This window comes from Neomonachus schauinslandi, chromosome 11 (assembly GCF_002201575.2).
Source record: "Neomonachus schauinslandi chromosome 11, ASM220157v2, whole genome shotgun sequence".
Classification (NCBI taxonomy): Eukaryota; Metazoa; Chordata; class Mammalia; order Carnivora; family Phocidae; genus Neomonachus; species Neomonachus schauinslandi.
In genome coordinates this window covers 85616627-85639469 of record NC_058413.1, presented here as the reverse complement: position 1 = coordinate 85639469, position 22843 = coordinate 85616627, and the positions used below count along the sequence as shown (strand labels likewise).

The following is a 22843-nucleotide window of genomic DNA, read 5'->3' as shown; positions in this document are numbered from 1 at the left end:
GCATATGTTTTATCGAGTTCCTTGTTGCGGAGACAGTTTGTGTCCTGGGGAGTTTCTGTACCAGCCTTCTCTCTGCTTGGCGTGGTGGAGGCCCAGGGGCTAGAAGACAGTAAGAGTGAGATCTGGTTCAGGTCTGACAACGACTGTGCCCAAGAGGGTCCATTCGCGGGCCACGTCACTCTATGCCGTGGCCTGGGGGTTGTTTCTGCCTAGTTCCTGGGTTCTGGGCCTTTTCTTGTTTACTAACAATTCTCATGAAGTCTTGGAGCATTTGCTTATCAGCTGTGTAGATGACAGCCTCCTTGGAGGAAAAGGCCAATACCTTGGATGACTTAATTCTGAGTCAGAAGGACCTGGACGGCCAGCATGGTGGTGTGTCAGGAATTGTGTCCATCTGCCTTCGGAGTAAATGCTGTGCTTAGTGCACCACCCTAACACTGGAAACCCAAACTCCCTCCCTCCCACGGTTGGGATGTGAGGAGGAGACTGAGAAGGAACAAGCTGGACACCACGGTAGAGCCAGTATTTTGAGTCAACGGCAAGCTCAGTAGAAGCCAGGCATGTTCTGTGGCTCCCTAAAATGTAAAGGAAATTCCTCCTTCCCTGTATTTTTATTTGGTTAGACCCTTTAAAATTATTATTAAAAAGACGAAGATAGACATATTTAAAGAAAATTTGGATAACTCAGATAAATAAAAAGAATTGAGAAATGGGGGAAAGTGCCCTGGAAAGACATTTTTATAATTTGGTATTGCCTATGCATTTTTTCTAAAAGAAAAAAGTTGCTTTTTTTCTGAATACAAAAGTTAGGAAGGTTGTTTTGTTTGTTTGTATCAAGCAATATAGAAATACGCAAAGTAGAAAGCAAAATTCCTCTGAAATTCTTTCCCCTGGGTTTTATAACCCCTATAAATAGTTTGGCTTATATTTTCCCACAGTCTCTTTTTATTTATTTATTTATTTTTTAAAGATTTTATTTATTTATTTGACAGAGAGAGACATAGCGAGAGCAGGAACACAAGCAGGGGGAGTGGGAGAGGGAGAAGCAGGCTTCCTGCAGAGCAGGGAGCCCGATGCGGGGCTCGATCCCAGGACCCTGGGATCATGACCTGAGCCGAAGGCAGACGCTTAACGACTGAGCCACCCAGGCGCCCCCACAGTCTCTTTTTAAAAAAACGATTGTATTTATTTATTTATTTGAGAGAGAGGGAGAGTGCGAGCATGAGCAGGGGGAGGGGCAGAGGGAGAGAGAGAAGCAGACTCCCCACTGAGCAGGGGGCCTGATGCGGGGCTTGATTTCCAGACCCTGAGGTCATGACCTGAGCCGAAGGCAGACGCTTAACTGACTGAGCCACCCAGGCATCCCTGGGTGAAACATTTATTAACTGTGTTAACCCATGCTGGGACTGTGGAACAAGACAGCCTGTTTCTCCTATCTTTAAAGAGCAGGTGGTTGACCTTGAGACGGTGAGAGGCTGGGACTGGGGGGTGCTTGGGGTCCTAGGGAACCCTTGGGAAGTCACCTGACTAAAACAGAGGGGGAGGGGCCCTCCTTGGGAGACACCAGAGTTGAGTTTAGAGGGATGGGAAGTGCTTATATACTTTTTGACTTTTTTTTTTAACATTGTATCATGGTAACATTCATGGCATTACCTACCCTTTGAAAATCCATTTTTGATTGCTGCATAAGCTTTCATCAAGTGGATATATCATCGGTTATTATTATTTATTTTTATTCTTTTTATGTGCTAATTGAATGTATTATTGGACGATTAAGGAAGATAGAGCCCTCCGGAAGAGGGAGGTAATTGACAAACAGCCCCTGTGGAGACCACGCTGGTCCGTGTTTGAATTATGCTGTTGAATTCTGGGCACCATGTGTTCATGGGAACATTGCTACTTGTGAGGTTGTGGATGGCCGGAGGTTTAGAAAACACATCGTTTGAATCATCGAGTGGAACGTGTTTAGCCAGATCAGGAGCAGACTCAGAGCATGACTGCCAACTTGGAGTCTTTCAAGGAGCTGTCCAGAGCGGGAGCAATCTGGCCGGTTCTATTGTAATGCTAATGTACAGGGGTTATTGTGATGCTGATCACATTGGTGTGACGGAGAGCTTCCTAAGATTGGCAAAAAAGGAAAATATTATCATCCCCCCCACCCCCCACCCTGGGCGCCCCCAGTCCAAAGAATGGCCTGGGGAGGATGGGAGATGAGATGGTGTTTACAGTCTGTCCCAGCTCTAAGAATGTGATTCCAAGGACACACTTCGCAGTTCTCACCTCTTTCCTGTCCTTCTGCTTGCACCACAGGGATTCTGGCTCCCGAGAGTGTGGACTTGGGCCTCCAGGCGCCTTCCCCGCAGGGCCGTGCTTTCCTGTTTGCTTATCCAGGCCTCTCATTCACACTGACCCTTTGGTTTATTGCTCTATAAACGTGCCTGAGCAGAGGCTTTGGGAATGTAGTCAGTTCCAGGAAGCAAGGTGGGCTTGGGGCTTTCGCACTAACTTCTGCAGATCCCTGGGTCCACCCAGGCAGCTGTTACAAAGGGTTTACGAAAAGCTGTTACACTGACCGGGGTGCATGCGTGGAATACTTTTCAGCTATAGAAAGACCAGCTCTGCGATGACTCAAATGATTCTCCAGGGAATTTTGCTGAGTGAAAGAAGCCAGTAATCTTAAAAGATTATATGCTGGATGATTCATTTATATGACATTTTTGAAAGGACGGTTTTAGAATGGGAGGATAGATCAGCGGGGAGGGGGCGGGGAGGAGGTGGGCGTGGCTACAGAAGGGAGGCGGCTGTAGGACCCTAGGCCCGTGATCAGTTACGTAATCAGTTACCTGGAACTTAATACTCACACACACCGATGAGTACGAGTAAAATGAGAAACCTACATCAGTGGATTATATCGGTGTTGTGGTATAATAGTACAGTTTTACAAAAAGTTACCGTTGGGGGAAACTGGGCAGAGTGTACAAGGGATCTCTTCTTGTGTTATCTCTTATAACTGCACGTGAACGTAGTTCTCTCAATAAAAAAATGCAGTAAATGAAAAAAGCACCAGCCTGTGAAATCAGAATGTGGGTTCAGTGAGAAGTCGAGGAAAAGAATGAAAAGAATTGCACGGCCCTGCCCTCACCTCTTGGCTCTCTCGTTTCACTTGGGGTGTACTCTCTGGTTGTGCTGCTGCGGATCCCCCAGCCCCCTGAATCCGGGACATGGGGCGGGGGAGGGGGGTGCAGGAGAGGCGAGAGTGGCCGGGTTGGGAAGAGGATCTCAGGAGATTAAGGACCGGGCCCAGGCAGATGGAGAAGGATGAAGAGCCTGGGGTAGGGCAGGGGCTGCTGGTGGGGCTTGCTCCCACCTGATCTGGAAGCAAAGATTGAATTACAAAAGAGCTTGTGTCCTGGGGGGAACATTTAATTGAAGACTTGGAGAGGAAGAGGCTGGGAGGGTCCATACGTAGGTGGGGCTGCCCAAAGCAGGTGGCCAGGCCAGGGCTGACACCAAAGATTTTGGGAGGCTGTCAACAGAACCCTGGGGTGTGGACTGACCATTCTCTCCCCTTCCAGGTAGATGAAGGTACCTTGGAGATATGAGTCTGGAAACTCTCTTGGGCCCTGGCACCTGGGAGATTCCCAGCTTGCCCTGGGTAGGCTAACCAAGTGTGCCTATGGAAAGAGAGGTCCCTCATTCAATCAACCAACCAATCAAGTGCTACCTCTGGGCAAGGTCATAGAGGGGGTTGGGGAGAGAAGCAGTATGAAGAAGAAACGGGGGTACCCTGACCCCCTAGGACTGCCTGGTCTTAGCATGGCAGTGGAGTATCACTGATGCCAAGTGGCTGGTATGGGTCATAAGGGAGGTGAGGTTCCAAGAGAAAGTACTGTGGGTGAAGGTGGTCCATGCAGGTTTTCTGGAGGGGCAGAGCCTTGGGCTGTGTTTTCGAGGGCAGGTGGGTTTGGTAGGTGCTGAGGAGAGCGGAGCCATTCTGAGTGGGCAGGATGGGAGCAGCATCCCAGCTCCTTACAGGTGTGGGGGCCTCCTGGCTGGGGGCAAAGTCAGAGGTGGGGGGAGTCAACACCCCTAGGCCAGTGTTGAAGGGGTGAAATGCATATACAGTGTTGGGCCAGCCCTCTCACCTCTCCCGCCCCAGACACGGGTTTTGTCCTAGGTGGAGTTTTGCAGAGTGTTCTTTAAGGCAGTTCCTCTCTCACTTCAGTGTGCTTGTCTGTACACTGGGGGAGAAGGGGTGATAGCTGACCCCCTCAAGAAGCGGCAGGGTGTCCTGAGAACACCGGCTTTGGAATCTGGAATTGCGCCCTGCCACTTTTTAGCTATCTGGGGTTTTGATGTTACCCTCCTTTATGCATTTCCTCATCTGGAAATGACAGCTACTCGTAGGAATTAGAGATAATTTGTATTTAAAATGCCTAATGTGGCACAAAGATGCACAGAAATCATGAATATGTTTGTGGTGGCCTCTCCGTTCCTTCTGGAGCTGTGAGGCATGCGGACGATGGGGGTGAGGGCCCTGGCAACTATCAGGGCGTCCCCAGAGCCTCTGTGGGCTTTGACCCCTTTCCTATAGCCCCCAGGAAGGCCTTGGGTTAGGCATCGTCTAACTCTGTGGCTTGGAAACCTGTCCCAGACCTTGAAGGCAATGTTTCAAGGAAGTCTGGACACCCTCTGGGTCCTGAGGCTACTTGAACCAGTCTGTTTATTATTTTATTATTTTGAGGTTCTGCAAAAAATTGCATTAGAAATGGATTTTTAAAAAGACTTATTTATTTACTTGAGAGGGGGGAGGAAAGGGCAGAGGGAGAGGGAGAATCTCCAAGCTGACTCCCTGCTGAATGCAGAGCCCGACGTGGGGCTTGATCCCAGGACCCCCGAGATCATGACCTGAGCCAAAATCAAGAGTCAGCCACTCAGTCGACTGAGCCACCCAGGCGCCCCTGAAATGGATTTTAATGTTTTAAAAAATGTTTTGGAAATGACCGGAAGCTTGACATGTAGACCGAGGCTTAGAATGTAAGTAGATGGCAGACTTGATGGCTTTGCTAGGTGAGTCGCCTCTGGGCTGTGAGCGGGTGCAGAGGTCCCTAGGAGGGCTCCCTTCTCTCCCCCAGGCCAGTCCCCGCCTTGCTCAGAGGTCAGGATGGGAGGGGTGGGAGCTGGGAAGAGAGCACGAGGCCTTCCTGGTGCTTTTGGTCAGGGGCGAGTGACAAGAGGGCAGGGGACATGGGCTACCTTTGAGGTTGCCTGGTTGTTTTGTTTGTTTCATTGTAATGTTTGAACGTGAACTCAGGCTGTTCGACGAGACCAGAGGGAGGGATGGGCCTTGGTCGGTTTAGGCAGGTTGATGGACTGTAGGTGGAGAAATGAGAATCGAAGGACGATAGTAGGGAGGCCTGTCATTAGCAGGAATCAGCTAATTATGTTTTACAACACCTCTACTTAGAAGGCTGTAAGGGGTTATTAACCCACTTTTTAGAGGGGGAAAACTGAGGCACAGTGAGAAATATTTGCCCCAGTGGCTCAGGGTTCTCAGGCCTGACCCCTCATCCAGGTGATGACCAACCCGACCCCTCAAAAAGGAAAGAATGGTTTTGGATCTGGTGGTCCTGCCCTCCGTCTGTTTTCTGTTCCCTTGTGGGGTCTTGCTGTGCGGGTGTGTGGCCCCAACCCACAGCTGTGTGGGCAGGGTCTGGCGAGGGGACACGGCGTGACACCTGAAGCAGCCAGATACTGGCCGTGAGAGCACTATGGGGTCTCGGTGCAGACAGAGCGCCACGGTGGCTGAGTCAGGCCCTGGGGACTTTACTTCCTGCTTCGACCAGGTGGGCAGAGTTGTGATTTACTTCCTCCAAGTAGAAACTGTTGGCTGTGGGTCAGCTTTTTGCTCCCCTAGATGGTCACAGATCCACAGGTAATTCTGGATCCTCCTTGGGGCCCCAAAGCCTCACCCGTTTCCCAGCAGCTGCTTCTGGTGTGGCAGCTGAGGACAGGGACGGGGTCAAAGGGCACGGGTGAGAGGGTTGGGCACCAAAAAGGGTTTAGGGATTCCACCGCCTGCTGACGAGGCCTCGGCTGGGAGTGCGCCTCTCTGAGGAGCTCTGATGGCAGCCTCAGCGACTTCGGGGTGACGCTGATCCCCTGTTCCGGGACCCTCTTGTGGGAGGGTCCCAGGGCAAGAAGGAAAGCACAGCTTGTATAGCAGGTTCCTCGCATGCAGGTGGTTGTTTAAAATAGGGCGGGTGAGACTCAACCTCGCAGGCTGCTCACAGCAATGGGAAGTGGGTGAGCCAGGCAGGCAGCCTCTGGGAAATGGCAGGCGGCGTTTCTCGAACTGTCAGGTTCCTAAGAATCACCTGGGGGTCTTGTTAAACTTCCAGATGCCAGAGCCCTGCCCCTGACCTCCTGTATCAGAATCTCCAGGAAGAGGGCCTTGGGAATCTGGATGCTGGGCAAGCACTATGTTTGCTTTATTTTATTCTTTTATGATTTTTCATGACCTGACAAGCCTGGGAAATGCTGAAGTGGTATGATCATGGGAACTGGAGCCTCATGTGGGTTTCTTGAGACTCCTAGCTTCTGTGGGATCAATTGCCTCAGCGTGGTTGAGTGGGTGGAGGATTTCAATGTGGGCTTTCTTTCCCCTCTCATTTGTCCCCTCGGTCATCCCGTGCTGAACAAATCAAGTGTCCTCTCTGTGCTGGTCACTGGGGAGTCTCTGCCTTCGGGGAGCCTGTGCATGGGCTGGCCGTTCTCTGTCCACAGCAGCCGAGTTTGGAGAGAGCCCAGCTACGTAGGGACCCACCTCCCTTCTTAATCAGCAACTGGAAAAAGAGGCCTTTCTCCAGGGTCACCTCTGGTGGGTCAGTTCTGTGCATGTCTGTGCTCAGTATCGCCCAGGATGACCAATACAGCGCTCGTATTCGGAGGTCATTCCTTGCCCTGTTGTGTCAGGTAACTTGGAGCCGTGCTGTGTTTCTGGGGACTTTGGCCAGGATTGGACTCGAACCGGCATCAGGGGGGTGGCCCCGGAGAGTTATGCTGGCTTTGTCTTGCTCCTTGCAAAGGAGGGCTTCTTCGAGTGCCACAGAATACCTCCTCACCTTGGAAAACCATTGCAGAGGCTCTGACTGTCCTTTCCTGCTTGAACAATCTGAGGGATGTTTGCATGACTGTGCTGTGTGGTGGATGGTGGAACTGGGACCCATCTCATCTGGGGGTGGGTACACTAGCCACCGAAGCTGGAGGCGAAGAGCATCTGCCACAAGTCAGCGACAGAGCTGGTGGTGTCACATGAAGCCAGCCACCCTTGTCCTCATCTCAGGCCAGAGCAAAACATCTGTGTCTCCAGCCAGTGACATCACCTCTGCCCCTTGATCTTGATCTTCAGCAGCAGAAGCAGATTACCAGTTGTTGTGTGATGTCATCCCAGGACTCCGAGTGACTTCTTCAGTGTTTAGTTTCATACCCTGCCTTCCCATCAGGTCCCACCCAGCCGTAGCCAAATGAGGAACAATCTTCAAAAAAAAAAAAAGTCTGGCATGAAGATTAATTTTTTTCCCCCCATCCACTCTGATTGAAATCTTGTGTAGATTTTTGGATAGTCGGTGTTATTTTTGCTGTTTACAAATGTACACACTTACCAGTTGCCTTTTTGTCTAGTGAGGAGCACATTCTGAGCTACAGTGGCAGGTTCTGGCTTTGGATTTGCTGGTCCCTGGAGCCCGTGACAGGGTGGGTCCTGGAGAGTTGGAGCTGGTGAAAGGGGGCCCAGGAGAAGATTCCTTTCAAAGTGGAAGGATTTTTTTTTGGTTGACTTGGACACCAGGTTTTGTTTCCTTAGCATTTAGCTTTCAGGTCTGGTGAGTTTTTTACTTGATGGGAGTCCGGTGACTGCAAGAGTCTTTCTTATATCATCACATACCTTCTCTAAGTCATTTTCTTTTGGACAGTCCCTGGATTTCTGACTGTACCTCCTGTTTTCCTCCAGGAAGTTGGATGGAAATGGTGGTAATTTGAGCTTGTCCCTGCAGCCTGTCCCTTGGGTTCTACTCCTTCAATCCTCCTGGTTTTCAGTGTGTGTGTACTCCAAGCCCTTTATGTGCATCTGTCCTTTGGGAAGTCATTCCTTGCTCTCTTGTCTGAGCTGGTCTTGAGCCATCCTGTGTTTCTGGGGACTCTGGCCGTGATCTAACTTGAGCTGGCTGGTGGGAACTGGCCACAAGAGCTTTGTGGCCTCTATCTCTATTCATGATAAGCAAGCACCTGGCTTCACAGCACTGAGATTTTATGTGCACCTGCTAATGTGTTTACTTTTATGAAAGAAAGAAGAGGCAGAAGCAGGGACTGGCATACTTTGTCTCCCGTTGGCTTTATGGCCCTGCAGAGAGATTGGTACGTGTGGAGAGATGGTTATGTATGCAACTGAGACCTAGTAGATGGGAGTTCCCCGTCACCCCCTCCTCTGGAGGTGGATGGATCATGTGCGGGCCTGAAACCCCACGTGGGGTTGGAAGGACATGGCTCTTGTCTCGGCTTTGCAGCTTTCTGACCTCACTGCCTTTGTGACTTTGGACGGGTCACTCCCTCTCTGTCAGCCTCAGTTTCCTTATCAATAAAGTGACTAGGTTAGGCAAGATGATCTCTAATATGCCTAAGAGTGGAGCTGAGAGTAGGGTTATAAAAGGAAGCAGTCTAGTTACTGATTAAACAGCATGTCTGGGCAGAGTGGAGCCCCAGAATTCGCATTGTAAGGACAACCAAGGCCCTGCCATTGAGCCAGTCCCAAAGCTGACAGTTTTGCTGTATAGCAGGGCTGGGGGTGGCCCCTGGTATCCACTGTCCATGCTGTCAGCCACTTTCCCCTTCCCAAGGAGCTTGCTTTCCATTTCCCTTAATACCTGCTTCCTGAGTTCCTGAAGCAGATCACATTGAGAGGTCGAAAACCAGGCTCAAATCTGGGTCTGCCACCAAGTCTGTTGGCTTGCAGTCATCATTTCTCCCTGCCTTATCTATAGAGTGGGAGTGATGGCACCAGTCATGAATGATCCCAGGATTGTTGTGAGCATCAGGTAAGAAAATATTGTGCAATTACTCTGAGAATTGAAAATAAACTTCATAAGCTATTATTTTGTTACATTTCACCTAACACATGTAAACATACACACACTCTATTCAGAGAGTCTAGCCAGAGCCTTACTATTTTTTCATTTGTAAACCTGATTAGACTACCAAGACCATTGGGCATTTAATGAAAATCTACCCCCTGAAAGAGAAAGGTGAAGACAAAGTTCTAATGTAAAAAAAAAAAAAAAATCTAATTAGTATCCTAAGAAAGAGCAAGAAGGTAGTGCATTCATAAAATAAGAAAAGTCTGCTCTAAAAAGTAACCGTCAAAGAATAAAACATCAGTCTTGGAAGTGAAGTACATGATTTTTAAAATAAAAAAAGAAGATTCATTGCCTTTATAATAAGGCTTGAGATTAGGTGACATTGGTCCTCCAGTTTTGTTCTTTTTATTCAGAGTCTTTTGCATTTCCATATGAATTTCAGAAGCACTTAAGCAATTTCTCCAAAAAGCCTGCTGAGATTTTGATCAAGGTTATATTGAATCTCTAGACAAATTTGAGGAGAATAGCCAAATATATTGAGTCTTCCAATCCATGAACATGGGATATTACTTGATTTATTTAGGTCTTTTAAAATTTCTCTCAGCAGTTTCGTATTTTTTAGTGTACAGATCTTGTATATCCCTTGTCAGATTTGCCCAAGTATTTCATATTTATTATAAATAGTATTTAAAAATTCTCTAAATTTCCAGTTGGCCATTGCTGATATGTAGAAATATAGTTGATTTTTGTGTACTAATTTTGTATCCTGCAACCTGGCTAAACTCATTTAGTATTTCAAAAGCTTTTTTGGGGGCGCCTGGGTGGCTCAGTCGTTAAGCGTCTGCCTTCGGCTCAGGTCATGATCCCAGGGTCCTGGGATCGAGCCCCGCATCGGGCTCCCTGCTCTGCGGGAAGCCTGCTTCTCCCTCTCCCACTCCCCCTGCTTGTGTTCCCTCTCTCGCTGTGTCGCTCTCTGTCAAATAAATAAATAAAATCTTAAACAAAAAGTGTTTTGACGTACAAAGCTACAGTAACGAAGACAGTACGGTATTAGCATAAACATACATAAAGAGGTCAGTTGAACAGAATGGATCTGGGAATAGACCCACATTAAACATTATTAAAGAGAGCAATGGAATAGAATGGAGTCTGGAAATAGACCCACAAATATATGGACAACTGATTAAAAAAATTAAAAAAAAAATTAAAAAATATATATTTTTAAGTAAGCTCTGTCCCCAACAGGGGGCTTGAACTCGACCCTGAGATCAAGAGTTGCCTGCTCTACCAACAGCCAGTCAGGCGCCCCTTGGACAACCTATTTTTGATAAAGAGGCAAAGACAACTCGGTAGACAAAGGATGGTTTGTGCAACAAATTATAGTGGAACAATTGGATATCCATATGAAAAAAGAAAGAAAGAAACAAAGAAAGAAAAAGAACTTTCATCTATACCTTGCACCACATAAAACATTTTTTAATTCAAAATGGGTTATAGGTCCAAGTGTAAATCTAAAACTGTTGGAAGAAAACATAGGAGAAAATCTTTGTTGTTTTGGATTAGGCAAAGATTTCTTAGATACAACACCAAAATCACAATCCATAAAAGAAAAACTTGACAAATTGAATTTCATCAAAATGAAAATCTTCTCTTCTTCAAAAGACCCTGTTAAGGGAATGAAAATACAAGCCGCAGACTAGGAGAAAATCTTTGCAAATTATGTATCTGTTAAAAGATTTGTATCCAGAATATATTGAAAGAACCCTCAAAACTCAGTAATGTGAAGATAAGCAAACCAATTTTAAAAAACTAGGGAAAAGATTTGAAAAGACACTTCTCCAAAGAAGACAAACAGATGGCAATTTAAGCACATGAAAAGTTGCTCAACATCATTAGTCATCAGGGAAAAGCAACTTAAGACCACAGTGAGATACCACTATACATCTATTAGAATGGCTAAAATGAAAAAGATTGACCATACCAAATGTTGGATAAGATGTGGACAATGGGAGTCCTCGTCCACTGCTGATGGGAATGTAAAATGATACAGTCACTTTGGGAAACAGTTTGGTGGCTTCTTGCAAAGTTAAGAAAAAACCTGTCATGCAAACTTGCTATTCCACTCATAGGTATCTATCCAAGAGAAATGAAAGCATATGCCAATACAAGGTTTTGTACAGGAATGTTTATAGCAGCTTTATTTGGAAGAGCCTTAAATTAGAAACACCCCAACTGTTCATCAACAGATGAATAAGTAAACAAATTGTTGTATATACATACAATGGGATACTACTCAAGAATAGAAAGGAATGCACTGTTAACGTAATAAGCCTAGTGTCGTGGATGATTCTCAAAATATTGTGCTGAGTAAAAGAAGCCAGACAATAAGGAGTATATGCTGTATAATTCCATTTTTATAAAGTTCTAGAAAACAAATTAGGAAGCAGATAAGTGGTTGCTTTGGGACTGGAAAGGGAATCAGGGAGGAATGGGAGGGAAGGGCCAAGAGGAAACTTTTGAAGATGACAGATATGTTTATTATCTTGATTGTGGTGATGGTTTCATGGGTGTATATATATGCCAAAAATTGCACACTTTAAATACGTACAGTTTATTTTGTGTCAACTATATGTCAGTGAAGCTATTTTTAAAATTCCATAGAAGGTTCACAAGAGTAAATTAAAAAAATCCCAGAATAGAACCAAATGACAAAGAAGTGTAAAATATGAGAGGGGGGAAAAACACCAGGGAGAGATGCAAAGGATCTCCTCTATCCTTGGTGTCCTGAAATTTCATCATGATATATTTAGTTAAGCATGCTCTTTCATTTATCTTTCTTACTATTCAGTGAGCCCTTTGAATTTAAAGATATGTGCCTCTCTTTAGCTCTTGGAAATATTCTTACAGTATTCTTTGATAATGTCCTCTCCCAGGTTCAGGAATTGGGCTCAGGCTATGAGATAGAGGAGAGCTGGGGAAGGGCATTGTTAGAAATCCCCAGATCCCCACTTCGATCCCAAACAAACATACCCCTACCGCACCAGTCCCCCATAAGGAATGGGAAATTGATTTCTCTAGACTTGAGGACACTAGGTATAGAGGAAGGCTGTAGTGAGGGGTGAAAAATAGTCAAAGGCCTATTCTCTCATGTGTTTCAGAATGCTAGTGGCTGGGTTGAAATCACTCTATCCAGGAGATTAGAAAATTATTCTCTGGAGCAATTAAACCATCCCATAGAAAAGATAGACATGGCTTAACAGTTGGGAGTGCCTAGTAAAAAAAATCTGGCTAACCACTTAATTGTAGCCTACAGCAAAGCCACTGGTGACAAACCATACACACAGAGCTCCCAAACTGCTTTTAGGACCTCATTCCTAAATATGAATGAACAACCAAACACCCTGAGGCATTTGAGGAAAGTCTTCAACATGAAAAAGAAAGTCAAAAACAGAGAAAAAGTACTTAATAGCAATATAAAGATGAGAAGATTTTGCATCCAAAATTCAGGGAACAAGAGGAAAATTCAACAAGAAAGAACTCTTGGAAATGAGTTAACAGCAGAAATGAAAAGTTCAGTGGAAAAGTTAAAAAAACAATGAGACGGGGGTGCCTGGTTGGCTCCGTTGGTAGAACATGTGACTCTTGATCTTGGGGTCATGAGTTTGAGCCCTGTGTTGGGTGTAGAGATTACTTAAAAAAGAAAAAAGTGAGATGGATAATAGAGGAAGGATAAGTAGAGAATCAATATAATAGGAATTGCAGAAAGACTAGAGAAAATGAAGGGGAAGACATAATTTAAGAAATAATACAGGCATACTTGGGAGATATTGTGGGTTCAGTTCCAGGTCACTGCAATAAAACAAATGTCACAATAAAGGAAGTCAAATGAATTTTTTGGTTTCCCAATGCTTACAGAAGTTATGTTTACACTATACTGTAGTCTATTAAGTGTACATTATGTTTGAAAAACAATGTATATACCTTAACTTAAAAATACTTTATTACTAATAAATGTCAAACATCATCTGAGCTCTCAGTGAGTCACAATCACTGATCACAGATCACCATAACAGATATAATAATAATGAAAAATTTGAAATATTGCAAGAATTAGCAAAATGTGACACAGAAACTGAAAGTGAGCAAATGCTGTTGAAAAAATGGCACTGATAGGGACTCCTGGGTGGCTCAGTTGGTTGGGCGTCTGCCTTCGGCTCGGGTGGTGATCCCAGGGTGCTGGGATTGAGTCCCGCATCAGGCTCTTCGCTCAGCGGGGAGTCTGCTTCTCCCTCTGCCTGCTGTTTCTCCTGCTTGTATTTTCTCTCTCTCTGACAAATAAATACATAAAATCTTTAAAAAATTTTATAAAAAATTAAAAAAAATTGGCACCGATAGACTTGCTTGACATACAGTGCCACAAACCTCTAATTTGTAAAAAGTGTGTTATCTGTGAACTGCAATAAAGCAAAGCACAATAAAACAAGGTATACCTGTACAAGAAAGTTTCCCAGACTGAAAGATATGAATTTCCAAATTCAAAGGGCTGGTGGAGAGAGCTCAGCATAATGAAATTTAAAGACCCAATTCAAAGCACATCCTCAAAGCTTTCAAATAGGGATAACAAAGTATGAATAAGAAAAAAATGGATTTGTACTGTTATCTTATTTCTCAAAAGCAAAATTAGAAGCTAAAAAACAATGGAGCCTTCGAAATTTTAAGTGAAAATTATTTGAAACCTATAGGTCTATACCCAGCTAAACTATCCACAAATGCGTGTCAGGTACTCAGAAACATGCAAAGTCTCAAAAATTTTCTCTCTTGGGAAGCTACTGAAGTATGTATTCCACCAAAATGAAGCAAGCCAGGAAAGATGAACACATGGAATCCAGGAAATAGGGGTTTTAATACAAGAGGGAGAGGAAGGAAATTCCCAGGGTGATATTGCAGGAAGTTCCAGACAATAGCTATAGGAAAGGGCAGAGAGTTCTAGGAAGGGAAGCTTCCAGGAAAAAATGAAGTGGGAGGGTATTTGACAGACTTTATGTGTGGAAGAGTAGAAGAGTATTACAGAGCTCTTAGACTGTATAGAAAGACCTGGGTATATGTTAAAAAGAAACCCAAGTAAATGAATTTTGCAGCAGGAGAAATAAATTAGTTGTACTGGGAAGGAAACAATAGTGAACACTATTTCCAAAGACTAATACAGTTGACCTCTGAACAACACGGGTTTGAATTGCGTGGTCCCACTTATATGCGGGTTTTTTTTTTAATATATAAATATAGTATAGTACTATAAATGTATTTTCTCTTATGATTTTCTTAACATTTTCTTTTCCCTAGCTTACCTTATTGTACAATATGTAATACATATAATGTTACAAAATATGTGTTAATCAGTAAGTCTTCTCGTCAACAGTGGGCTGTGAGTAGTTTTGGGCGAGTCAAAAGTTACATGTGGATTTTTGATTGTGTAGGGGGTGGATACCCCTAACCCTCCAAGGGCCAACTGTAATGAAAATATAGAGTGTGGATATAATTTAAAAAAAAAACAAAAAAACGAAAAAAACCTTTAGCCCTATAACTATTGGGAGGATGGGCGAGACAAAGAAAGGATATTAAAATTCAAATTATCATAATAGTAAGTCAGATGCTTATATTTTAAATAGATGAATCAAGAGATAGTGTTATTTAGAAATATGGAGATAAATTCCACAATAAGCAGATCATGAAAGCATTTTAGGTGGTCACCTCTGGGCTGTTTCTTTCCTTTTTAAAAATTTATTTTATTGAGCTATAATTGACATAGAACATTGTGTAATGTTTAAGGTATAGAACATGTTGATTTGATACATTTATATATTGCAATATGATTACCAAAGTAGAGTTAGCAATGGGGTGTTTTTCTGTATGCAATATTAGGGTCACAAAAATAACCAATTACGAAACAGAAATATGAGTATCCAGGGTGGCAGGAATGGGGAGACTCTTATAATGGTGAAGTTAATAGATGATGTTTAAATGTAACAAATCAAGAAATGTCAGTTCAAGCACATCATTGAGAGCATTAGGAGGACACCAGAAGAACCACATCTGGAAACTGTTAACATGGCCGCATCTGTGGAATTTGGGGGTGGGGGCTATTGCTTTGATTACATACCCTTTTGGATTGGGTCTGAAGTAGTTAAAGCTGAAAGGGCAGAGCTCCTCTCCGGGGTTTAGGGCAGACAGAGTGTGTTATAGTGCCGAAGAGTTTGCCTCCCTGTCATTGCGGGCCTGTAGACACCCCAGCCGCCATACTCATACTCCTCTCTTCCTGGAGAGCCCCTGACTGGGAGGAGCCTAGGAGGTAAGCTGCCGTCCTCTTTGTTGGAAGTTTTGCTTTTCCTGCTCTCGGGTGAGCGTGGGTGTGGATTCCAGTAGAGACCTGGCCTCATGTCACCTTGAGGTTCCAGACTGGGACACTTGAGGCGGGAATCAGTGGCTGGTTCCACGGTGGCATGGCAGGGCTGCCCGGGTTTACTGCCTTTTTACTTCGGGCTGGTTAAACATTGGCAGAGCAAGGCCACTGGGTAGGGTGTACGGTTTCTGTGCGGCCCATAGGCTCTTCCCCCTCCGTGATCAGTGGGGACTGAAGCTGGCAGGGGCTCTCTGCACCACGCCCCAGGGCTGTGTCAGCTGAAGGAGGGGCTGCCTGTAGAAGTTGACACAGCCAATCATGGCCCCGGGCATGGCCCTTTCTCCCCACACACGGGCATCCACCTGCGTCAAAGATGATTCATTTAAGTGGAAAGCCTCCATGACTGGGTTTCATTTTCATTTAAACTATCAATTCTTAAGCGATACATGGGTGGTGCTGCCCAGACACGGGGATGCATGGATGAGAAGACCACTTCTCATTTCTCCTTGCTTTTTTCTCCAAGCGGGACCTTACAAAGGGTAAACATTCTTCCCGGAGCAGGGCTGGGGAGGCTGTTGAGGGGAGGGAGAGTGTCTGAGCTGTGTTGCATTTCTCTGTTCAGAGCATGAACGGCGTTGAGGAAGGTGTGGAGTTCCTGCCAGTCAACAACACCAAGACGGTTGAGAAGCGGGGCCCAAAGCGTTGGGTGGTGCTGGTGGCCGTGCTGGTCGGCTTATTCTTGCTTTCTCTCGTGGCTTGTTTCCTGGTGTGGCACTTCCAGTGTGAGTAAAGCCAGGGGGTGGCTCTGGGACGGGTGGTTTGGGGGTGGCTGTACCTCCCCTCTCAGTGGACCGAAGCGGGGGCTACCGGTGAGGGAGAGAACGGGGGGTGCAGATGGGCAGATGAGGAAGGGTCCAGGGCTCTGTCTCCCCTGGCTCTTTGAAGCCATAAGGGAGAAGTGTTGGCCCAGAGGCTCATGTGTCCACTGGCCCCTCCTGGCATTCGCTCCCTGGGGGTTGCTGAGGGCACCTTGAGGATGGCGGCGGGGACGGCGTCGCTTCCTCTGACCACCCTCCCTCTCTGGTCTCCCATAGACCGGAACGTGCGGGTTCAGAAAGTCTTCAATGGCTACCTGAGGATCACAAATGAGAACTTTCTGGATGCCTATGAGAACTCCAATTCCACTGAGTTTACAAACCTGGCCAATAAGGTGAAGGAAGCGGTGAGTCCAGCCCCTGGGCAGGGAGCCCCGTCCCTGCTGTCTGCCCTGGCACTCCCACCTCACCCGGGCCGAGAGGACACGGCTCCCTTTCCTCCCAGATCCCTGGGCTGCAGGTGGCGTGGGCTTCCAGGCACCTGGGAAGGGGGCCCAGGCCCCCAGGGGGCGGAGGCGGCCCAGGCCTGGGCAGGGGGGGTTGTTGCTGCTCTTTGGCCAGCCGTGAGCCTTCTCTCCTTCCCTCAGCTGAAGCTGTTATACAGTGGGGTGCCATCCCTGGGCCCCTACCACAAGGAGTCGGCCGTGACTGCCTTCAGGTGGGTGCTGGGGAGAAGGCTGGGTGGGATCAGTACAGTGTGTGTGTGTTTGGGGGACAGAGAGCTCGCAGATTGCGGGGTGATGGAGCCACGAGGTCTGGCTTGGGGAGCAGGGCACCAGGCCCTGTTCTTCCCTCAGCTCACGGCATCGTGCTGTCTCCCGGGCAGGGGTCACCGCAGGGGCGTTGCCAGGGTGACGTGGGTGAATGCAGGTGATACGGGTGAATGCAGGTGAATGCAGTGGCCACAGACACCGTTCAGGAATGGTGGTGACCGTGTGTTACTTTTCCAAACTTGGCTTTGGAAGGCTTCAGTGAGTCTTCATATTTTTCTTGCTCAACCAGCCTTCAACATGCTTCTTTAAAAATAGACTTTATCTCAAAAGTGCTTTTGATTTTTAGTTTAATCCTTATGAATGCTGTGTGGCAGGTGGCATTCGCATCCTCTCTCCGAGATGAGGAGGCAGACTTAAGAATTTGTTGCTCGGTGCGCCCAAGCTAGCGGGAGAGCTGGGTCCACAGCCCAAGGCTGCTGTCCCATTCCTAAACCCGATCTGGCCCCAGAACACGTCTGGTTGGGCGTGAGACCGAGAGTAGAGGGTCAAGGGGCAAGATGTCTGGCTTAAGGGATCAAAAGGTGGGGAAGCATAAAAGAATCTGGGGTGCGCCCCTGCCTGGAGGAAGGTCTCTTTGGGGGCCTGAGCCGTCCGGTCTGCGCCGGGCATCTGGGAGAGAGTATGGGGACAGGTGGGGTGCCCAGCACGCCCCCCGCCCCACCCCGTGCCTCAGGCTCACCCCTCCCCCCCAGTGAGGGCAGCGTCATCGCCTACTACTGGTCCGAGTTCAGCATCCCCAAGTACCTGGTGGAGGAGGCCGAGCGTGCCATGGCCGAGGAGCGTGTGGTCACACTGCCGCCCCGTGCCCGCGCCCTCAGCTCCTTCGTGCTGACCTCCGTGGTGGCCTTCCGTGAGTACAGGGACGCTAGGGGTGGGCGTGTGTTGGGCCCATCTTTGGTGGAGCAGGGCCAGGCCCTGGACCGTTGGGGGAACGGCACTCCCGAGCCAGGGCACGGAAGGGAAGACTGCCTGCTGGCCCCGGACCCCCCTCTAGGGGAGCAAGGAAGCAGGAATGAGGAAATCGACCACGCCAGTAAATACTTCATTCTCCTTCTTGTTCTTCAGCCACTGACTCCAGAACAGTACAGACCGCCCAGGACAGTAAGTATCACGCCCATCTCCCAGAGAAGAGGACGGATGTGGCCAGATGCCTCTTCAGTCAAGGGGGTCCCCAAATCATGCACACACAACCCCCCCCGTCTCTCCCAGGCCACGAGAAGCCCCCTCTTCGGTCTCTCCCGGGTCCAGGGCAGCCTGGGACATCTCGGAGGGCCTGGGTGCACCACCAGGGAGGCTCTGGGTGGCTCCCCCACGGCCGCTCTGTCTCCCACACAGACAGCTGCAGCTTTGCCCTGCACGCCCGGAGCGGGGAGCTGACCCGCTTCACTACGCCCGGCTTCCCCGACAGCCCGTACCCGGCTCGGGCCCGCTGCCAGTGGACCCTGCGGGGGGATGCCGAGTCCGTGCTGAGCCTCACCTTCCGCAGCTTTGATGTCGCGTCCTGTGACGACCGTGGCAGTGACCTGGTCATGGTGTATGACACTCTGAGCCCCGTGGAGCCGCGTGCCGTGGTGCAGTGAGTGTCCCGGGGACACAGAGGCGGGCGGGGGTGGGGTGGTGGTGGGCTTGGTGGCTGCCCACAGAGGGAAGCACAGCGTGGGCTGGAGATAGACTATGGGACTCGAGGCCCCCGCACACGTCCCAGGCAGCAGGGATCAGGTGTGTGTGGGCCTCGGCGTGAGCTCCCGCAGAGCAGCTCAGAGGCGATTTCATCAGCCGTGGCCAGGGTGGGGAAGACTCAGCGGCCCCTCGGTGCCCGCGAGCTGGGTGCGCTTCCTTTCCTCGCCAGAGTGGAGGTGCAGACCCCACTTTATTACACTCACTTACGTTGAGGCCGATGGATCAGGATTGAAAAAATCAGGATCTTTTCCATGATCGCTTGTTCCTGACAGTTCCCAAGAGGAGGGGCAGTCCCCAGGTGTGGGGCCACATGGGGAAGCCCCAGGGTCAGTCAGGAGGCAGAGGGGGCCGGGGGGGAAACAGGGGCCAGAGCCTTTGTCATGGTTTCCGGGAAAGGCAAGGCCAGGCCTTGTATGCAGGTTAAGAATTGGCTGGTTCAAATAATTCCAGTGGGTTCTGGGGCACAGGGCCATCTCTGGTTGTCTGGGACCTGGTTGTGGGCTGATTAGGGCCACCTCCATTAGGGTGGGTGGTCGCCTGGAGGGAAGAGCCCCATGGAGGAGGTGGTTGGGGTGTGGGCTCCGGATTGAGGGGTGTTTGCATGTGAAAGGCTTGCCCAAGGGTGAGTGGGAATTGGCTAGTCCTGGGAGGGGCAGTGTCTCCAGAGTCAGCAAGGCCCCAGCGGCCAAAGCATCAGGATTACAGGAAATAAGAAGGCATCATACACCTGCTGAGGAGGTGGGGGTGCCCAGATGGCCACCCCCACCCCCCACCCCCCACCAGGATGGAGCGCGCCTCTCACAGCGCTGCGGGTGGGGGTGGACTGCCCCCTCCTCAGCTCTCCCTGACTCAGTGGGCCAGAGCCTTCCCTTGCTGTCTGCAGAAATGAGCTGGGCAGACGTTTCGTGATAAATAATGGGCTAGAATTCAGGCTCCAAACAGGATAGAACCATCTGCCGCCACAGCTCAGCAGCTAGGTCTCCAGGCTGAACACCCTTTTTCTGCAAGGTTTCTTTCCTTCTCTCTAGTTTATGAACTGTACAACAAAATCAGCACATGGCTCTGAAAGGAAAAACTGGGAAACAGACATGCACAAAGAGCACAAACCTCAATCATAATCTTACTATCTAGAAGTAATCACTGTGAGATTTGTTGATATATGTTCTTCACTCTTTTTGCTGTGTATGGGTACATTTGTGTACAGATTTAAAAATAGGATTGTGGGGCGCCTGGGTGGCTCAGTCATTAAGCGTCTGCCTTCGGCTCGGGTCATGATCCCAGGGTCCTGGGATCGAGCCCCGCAAAGGGCTCCCTGCTTCTCCCTCTCCCACTCCCCCTGCTTGTGTTCCCTCTCTCGCTGTGTCTCTCTCTGTCAAATAAATAAATGAAATCTTTAAAAAAAATAAAAATAGGATTATAGGGCACATTTGGTTTTGCTATCTGCTTCTTAAAACTGAAGTATATCGTGATGCTCTTTCCGAATCAGTAAGCTCGTTTCTGTCATTTGTAATGGTCGCATAATGTGGCGTTCTTGTGTGGAAGCATCGGGACACATTCCTTGGCTGCGTCGGTTCCAGAGCCAGGATGCCTGAGTTTTGTTTTCAGCCCAGTCACTTACTAACTGTGGATCCTTGGGCAAGTTATATCACCTCTCTGTGCCTCGGTTTCCTGGTCTGTAAAGGGGGGATTATAGTATTTACTTAGTAGAGTCGTTAGGAAGAACGCCTGAGTGAATAGATACATAGCACTAAGCAGTGCCTGGCGTGTTCCTAAGTGGTGTTGGTGCCGTTCCTGTTACTATTATTGTTATTATTTACCTCATCGTTGAATGAATCTTCTGTGGTCAGGTAGTCGAGGTTTCTGAGTTTTTGCTGTTTGTTTAAAAGACAGTCTTACAACTAAATCCTTATTCAGGTCGTTTTTGCAGGGAGGGGCTTTGAAGTGACCCCACCCTTGGCCTTTTGTGGATGGGACCGGGGTTAGGGACGCCGGGCTTCTTTGTGCTCTCGGTAACACGCACCCCTTCTGCCCCCCCACAGGCTGTGTGGCACCTACCCTCCCTCCTACAACCTGACCTTCCTCTCCTCCCAGAATGTCCTGCTCGTCACGCTGATCACCAACACCGAGCGGCGACACCCTGGCTTTGAGGCCACGTTCTTCCAGCTGCCTAAGCTGAGCCGTAAGGAAGGGCACGGTGGGGCAGAGGAGGGACCGATCCGGGGGGTGGGCCTGAGCCCACGAGGCGCAGGACAAACCCTTCGGCTGGTGAACTGGCCTTGGCCGGTGACAGAGGTGGGAACCTTCAGCCACAGGGCCTTTTGCCTCTCATGTGGGTCGGAAGCCCTCCCTGAAGGGGTCGGACTCCCAGCACTCACACTTTCCAGCCACTGGTTGCGGGGTGTGCAAGTGCCCAGGCATGCAGCTTGAGAGAAGGGAGGGCTGGCTCTGCCGGGGTCCTTGATCCTCAGGCTCTTTCTCCTGCCTTTCCTTTCAGGCTGTGGAGGCTACTTACGTGGCACCCGTGGGACGTTTAGCAGCCCCTACTATCCTGGCCACTACCCGCCCAACGTGAACTGCACGTGGGACATTGAGGTAGGAGCTGTGGGGCGCCTGTGAGAGCAGAAAGGGGGAGGGGGGGAGGAGGCGGAAGCGGGAGAGAGGGCAGGAGAGCTCAAGGGGGAGGGAAGACGAGACAGAGGGCTGCTCTAGGATGGCAAGTGAGGAAGGGCAAGGAGAGGGACATGGGCTCCCTTAGCAGCTCCCAAACAGCAAGTATCTAAAGCCTTGCAGGGTGGGACAGGGTGGAGGAGGGCTGATCTTACGGCGTCCCCAAGACTCAAATCCTAGCTCTTGATCAGCGGCCGCCTGACGGACCTCGGGCCAGTCACCCCACCTGTCAGTGCCTCAGCTTGCTCCTGGGTAAGAGGAGAGTAACGGTGTCCGCCTCTCAGAGGTGAAGTCGCAGAATGCGCGTGAGGCGTGGAGAAAGCGCTTGCTGGACGGCAGCGAGACGAGAGTCTTGCCGCCCGGGCCGCCCCTCACGCCCTCCGAGTCAGCGAACCGGCTCGCCTTCCTTTCTTCGACGATGCCGGGAGGACCTCCAGCTTTCTTTAGGAATAGAAGAGTTGTCTCTTGCCTCTGAGGCTAGAAGTTCTTCCAAACGTCCAACCTGAGGCCCTCCTGCTGTGTGTTCCGTATTGCCCACACGGGTCGGAGAGAAAAAACGCAGCAGCCGTGCCGTGTGCCATGGTCCCCCAGCGCCCGTGGCCAGCAGCACGCCGCGTCCCTGGGTTTAGGAGGAGGGAAGGACGCAGCAGACCCCCCAGCAGCATCTCCCTCCTTAGGTGCCCAACAACCAAAATGTGAAAGTGCTCTTCAAGCTCTTCTACTTGGTGGAGCCCAACATTCCCCCGGGCTCCTGCCCCAAGGACTACGTGGAGGTCAACGGGGAGAAGTGAGTGCCCTGGAACAGTGCCGTGCTGGAGGGGCAGGGGTGCCCCCAGCCCCTCCGGATCCCCTCCTTACCCTTGACCGCCCCCTGCAGGTACTGTGGAGAGAGGCCCCAGTTTGTAGTTACCAGCAGGAGCAGCAGGATCACTGTGCGCTTCCACTCCGATCAGTCTCACACCGACACGGGTTTCCTGGCCGAGTACCTCTCCTATGATTCCAGTGACCGTGAGTACACGTCTCTAGAAGGAGGAACCTGGCTAGGGGGACTGGCTCGCAGCGAACCCTCTGCTCTGTGTCTTCCTAGCACTGTGCTTCCCTGAGTCTGAGATACCAGAGAATGCAAGGTGCATATCACTCCTGTGGCCTTTGGAGGGATAAAATAAAAGGCTGCCATAAATGCATTTCTTGGCAAAGGTGGGCAGGGAATGCTGGTACAGACCGTGCCCTCGAGTCCCTGTGGTAGGCACCGGAGCCCGAGGGCCCCCAGGTTCCTTTGGGCCATCTGTGCCTGTGTTTCAGCATGGCCACGCCTCTGCT

The 22843-nt window shown here is 49.1% G+C and overlaps 1 protein-coding gene across 1 annotated transcript in view; it reads left to right on the top strand.

Annotated features, from left to right (window-relative positions):
• ST14 (ST14 transmembrane serine protease matriptase) overlaps positions 1 to 22843 on the top strand; it is a 40284-nt gene that overhangs the window by 5787 nt on the left and 11654 nt on the right. Inside the window, exons 2-11 of the mRNA XM_021696325.2 lie at positions 16151 to 16310; positions 16623 to 16750; positions 16991 to 17061; positions 17869 to 18026; positions 18242 to 18277; positions 18512 to 18752; positions 20896 to 21035; positions 21351 to 21448; positions 22201 to 22310; positions 22401 to 22531. Of these exons, the coding sequence (XP_021552000.2) occupies positions 16154 to 16310; positions 16623 to 16750; positions 16991 to 17061; positions 17869 to 18026; positions 18242 to 18277; positions 18512 to 18752; positions 20896 to 21035; positions 21351 to 21448; positions 22201 to 22310; positions 22401 to 22531 (1270 nt within the window). The 5' untranslated portion in view covers positions 16151 to 16153. The remainder of the gene's footprint in view (positions 1 to 16150; positions 16311 to 16622; positions 16751 to 16990; positions 17062 to 17868; positions 18027 to 18241; positions 18278 to 18511; positions 18753 to 20895; positions 21036 to 21350; positions 21449 to 22200; positions 22311 to 22400; positions 22532 to 22843) is intronic.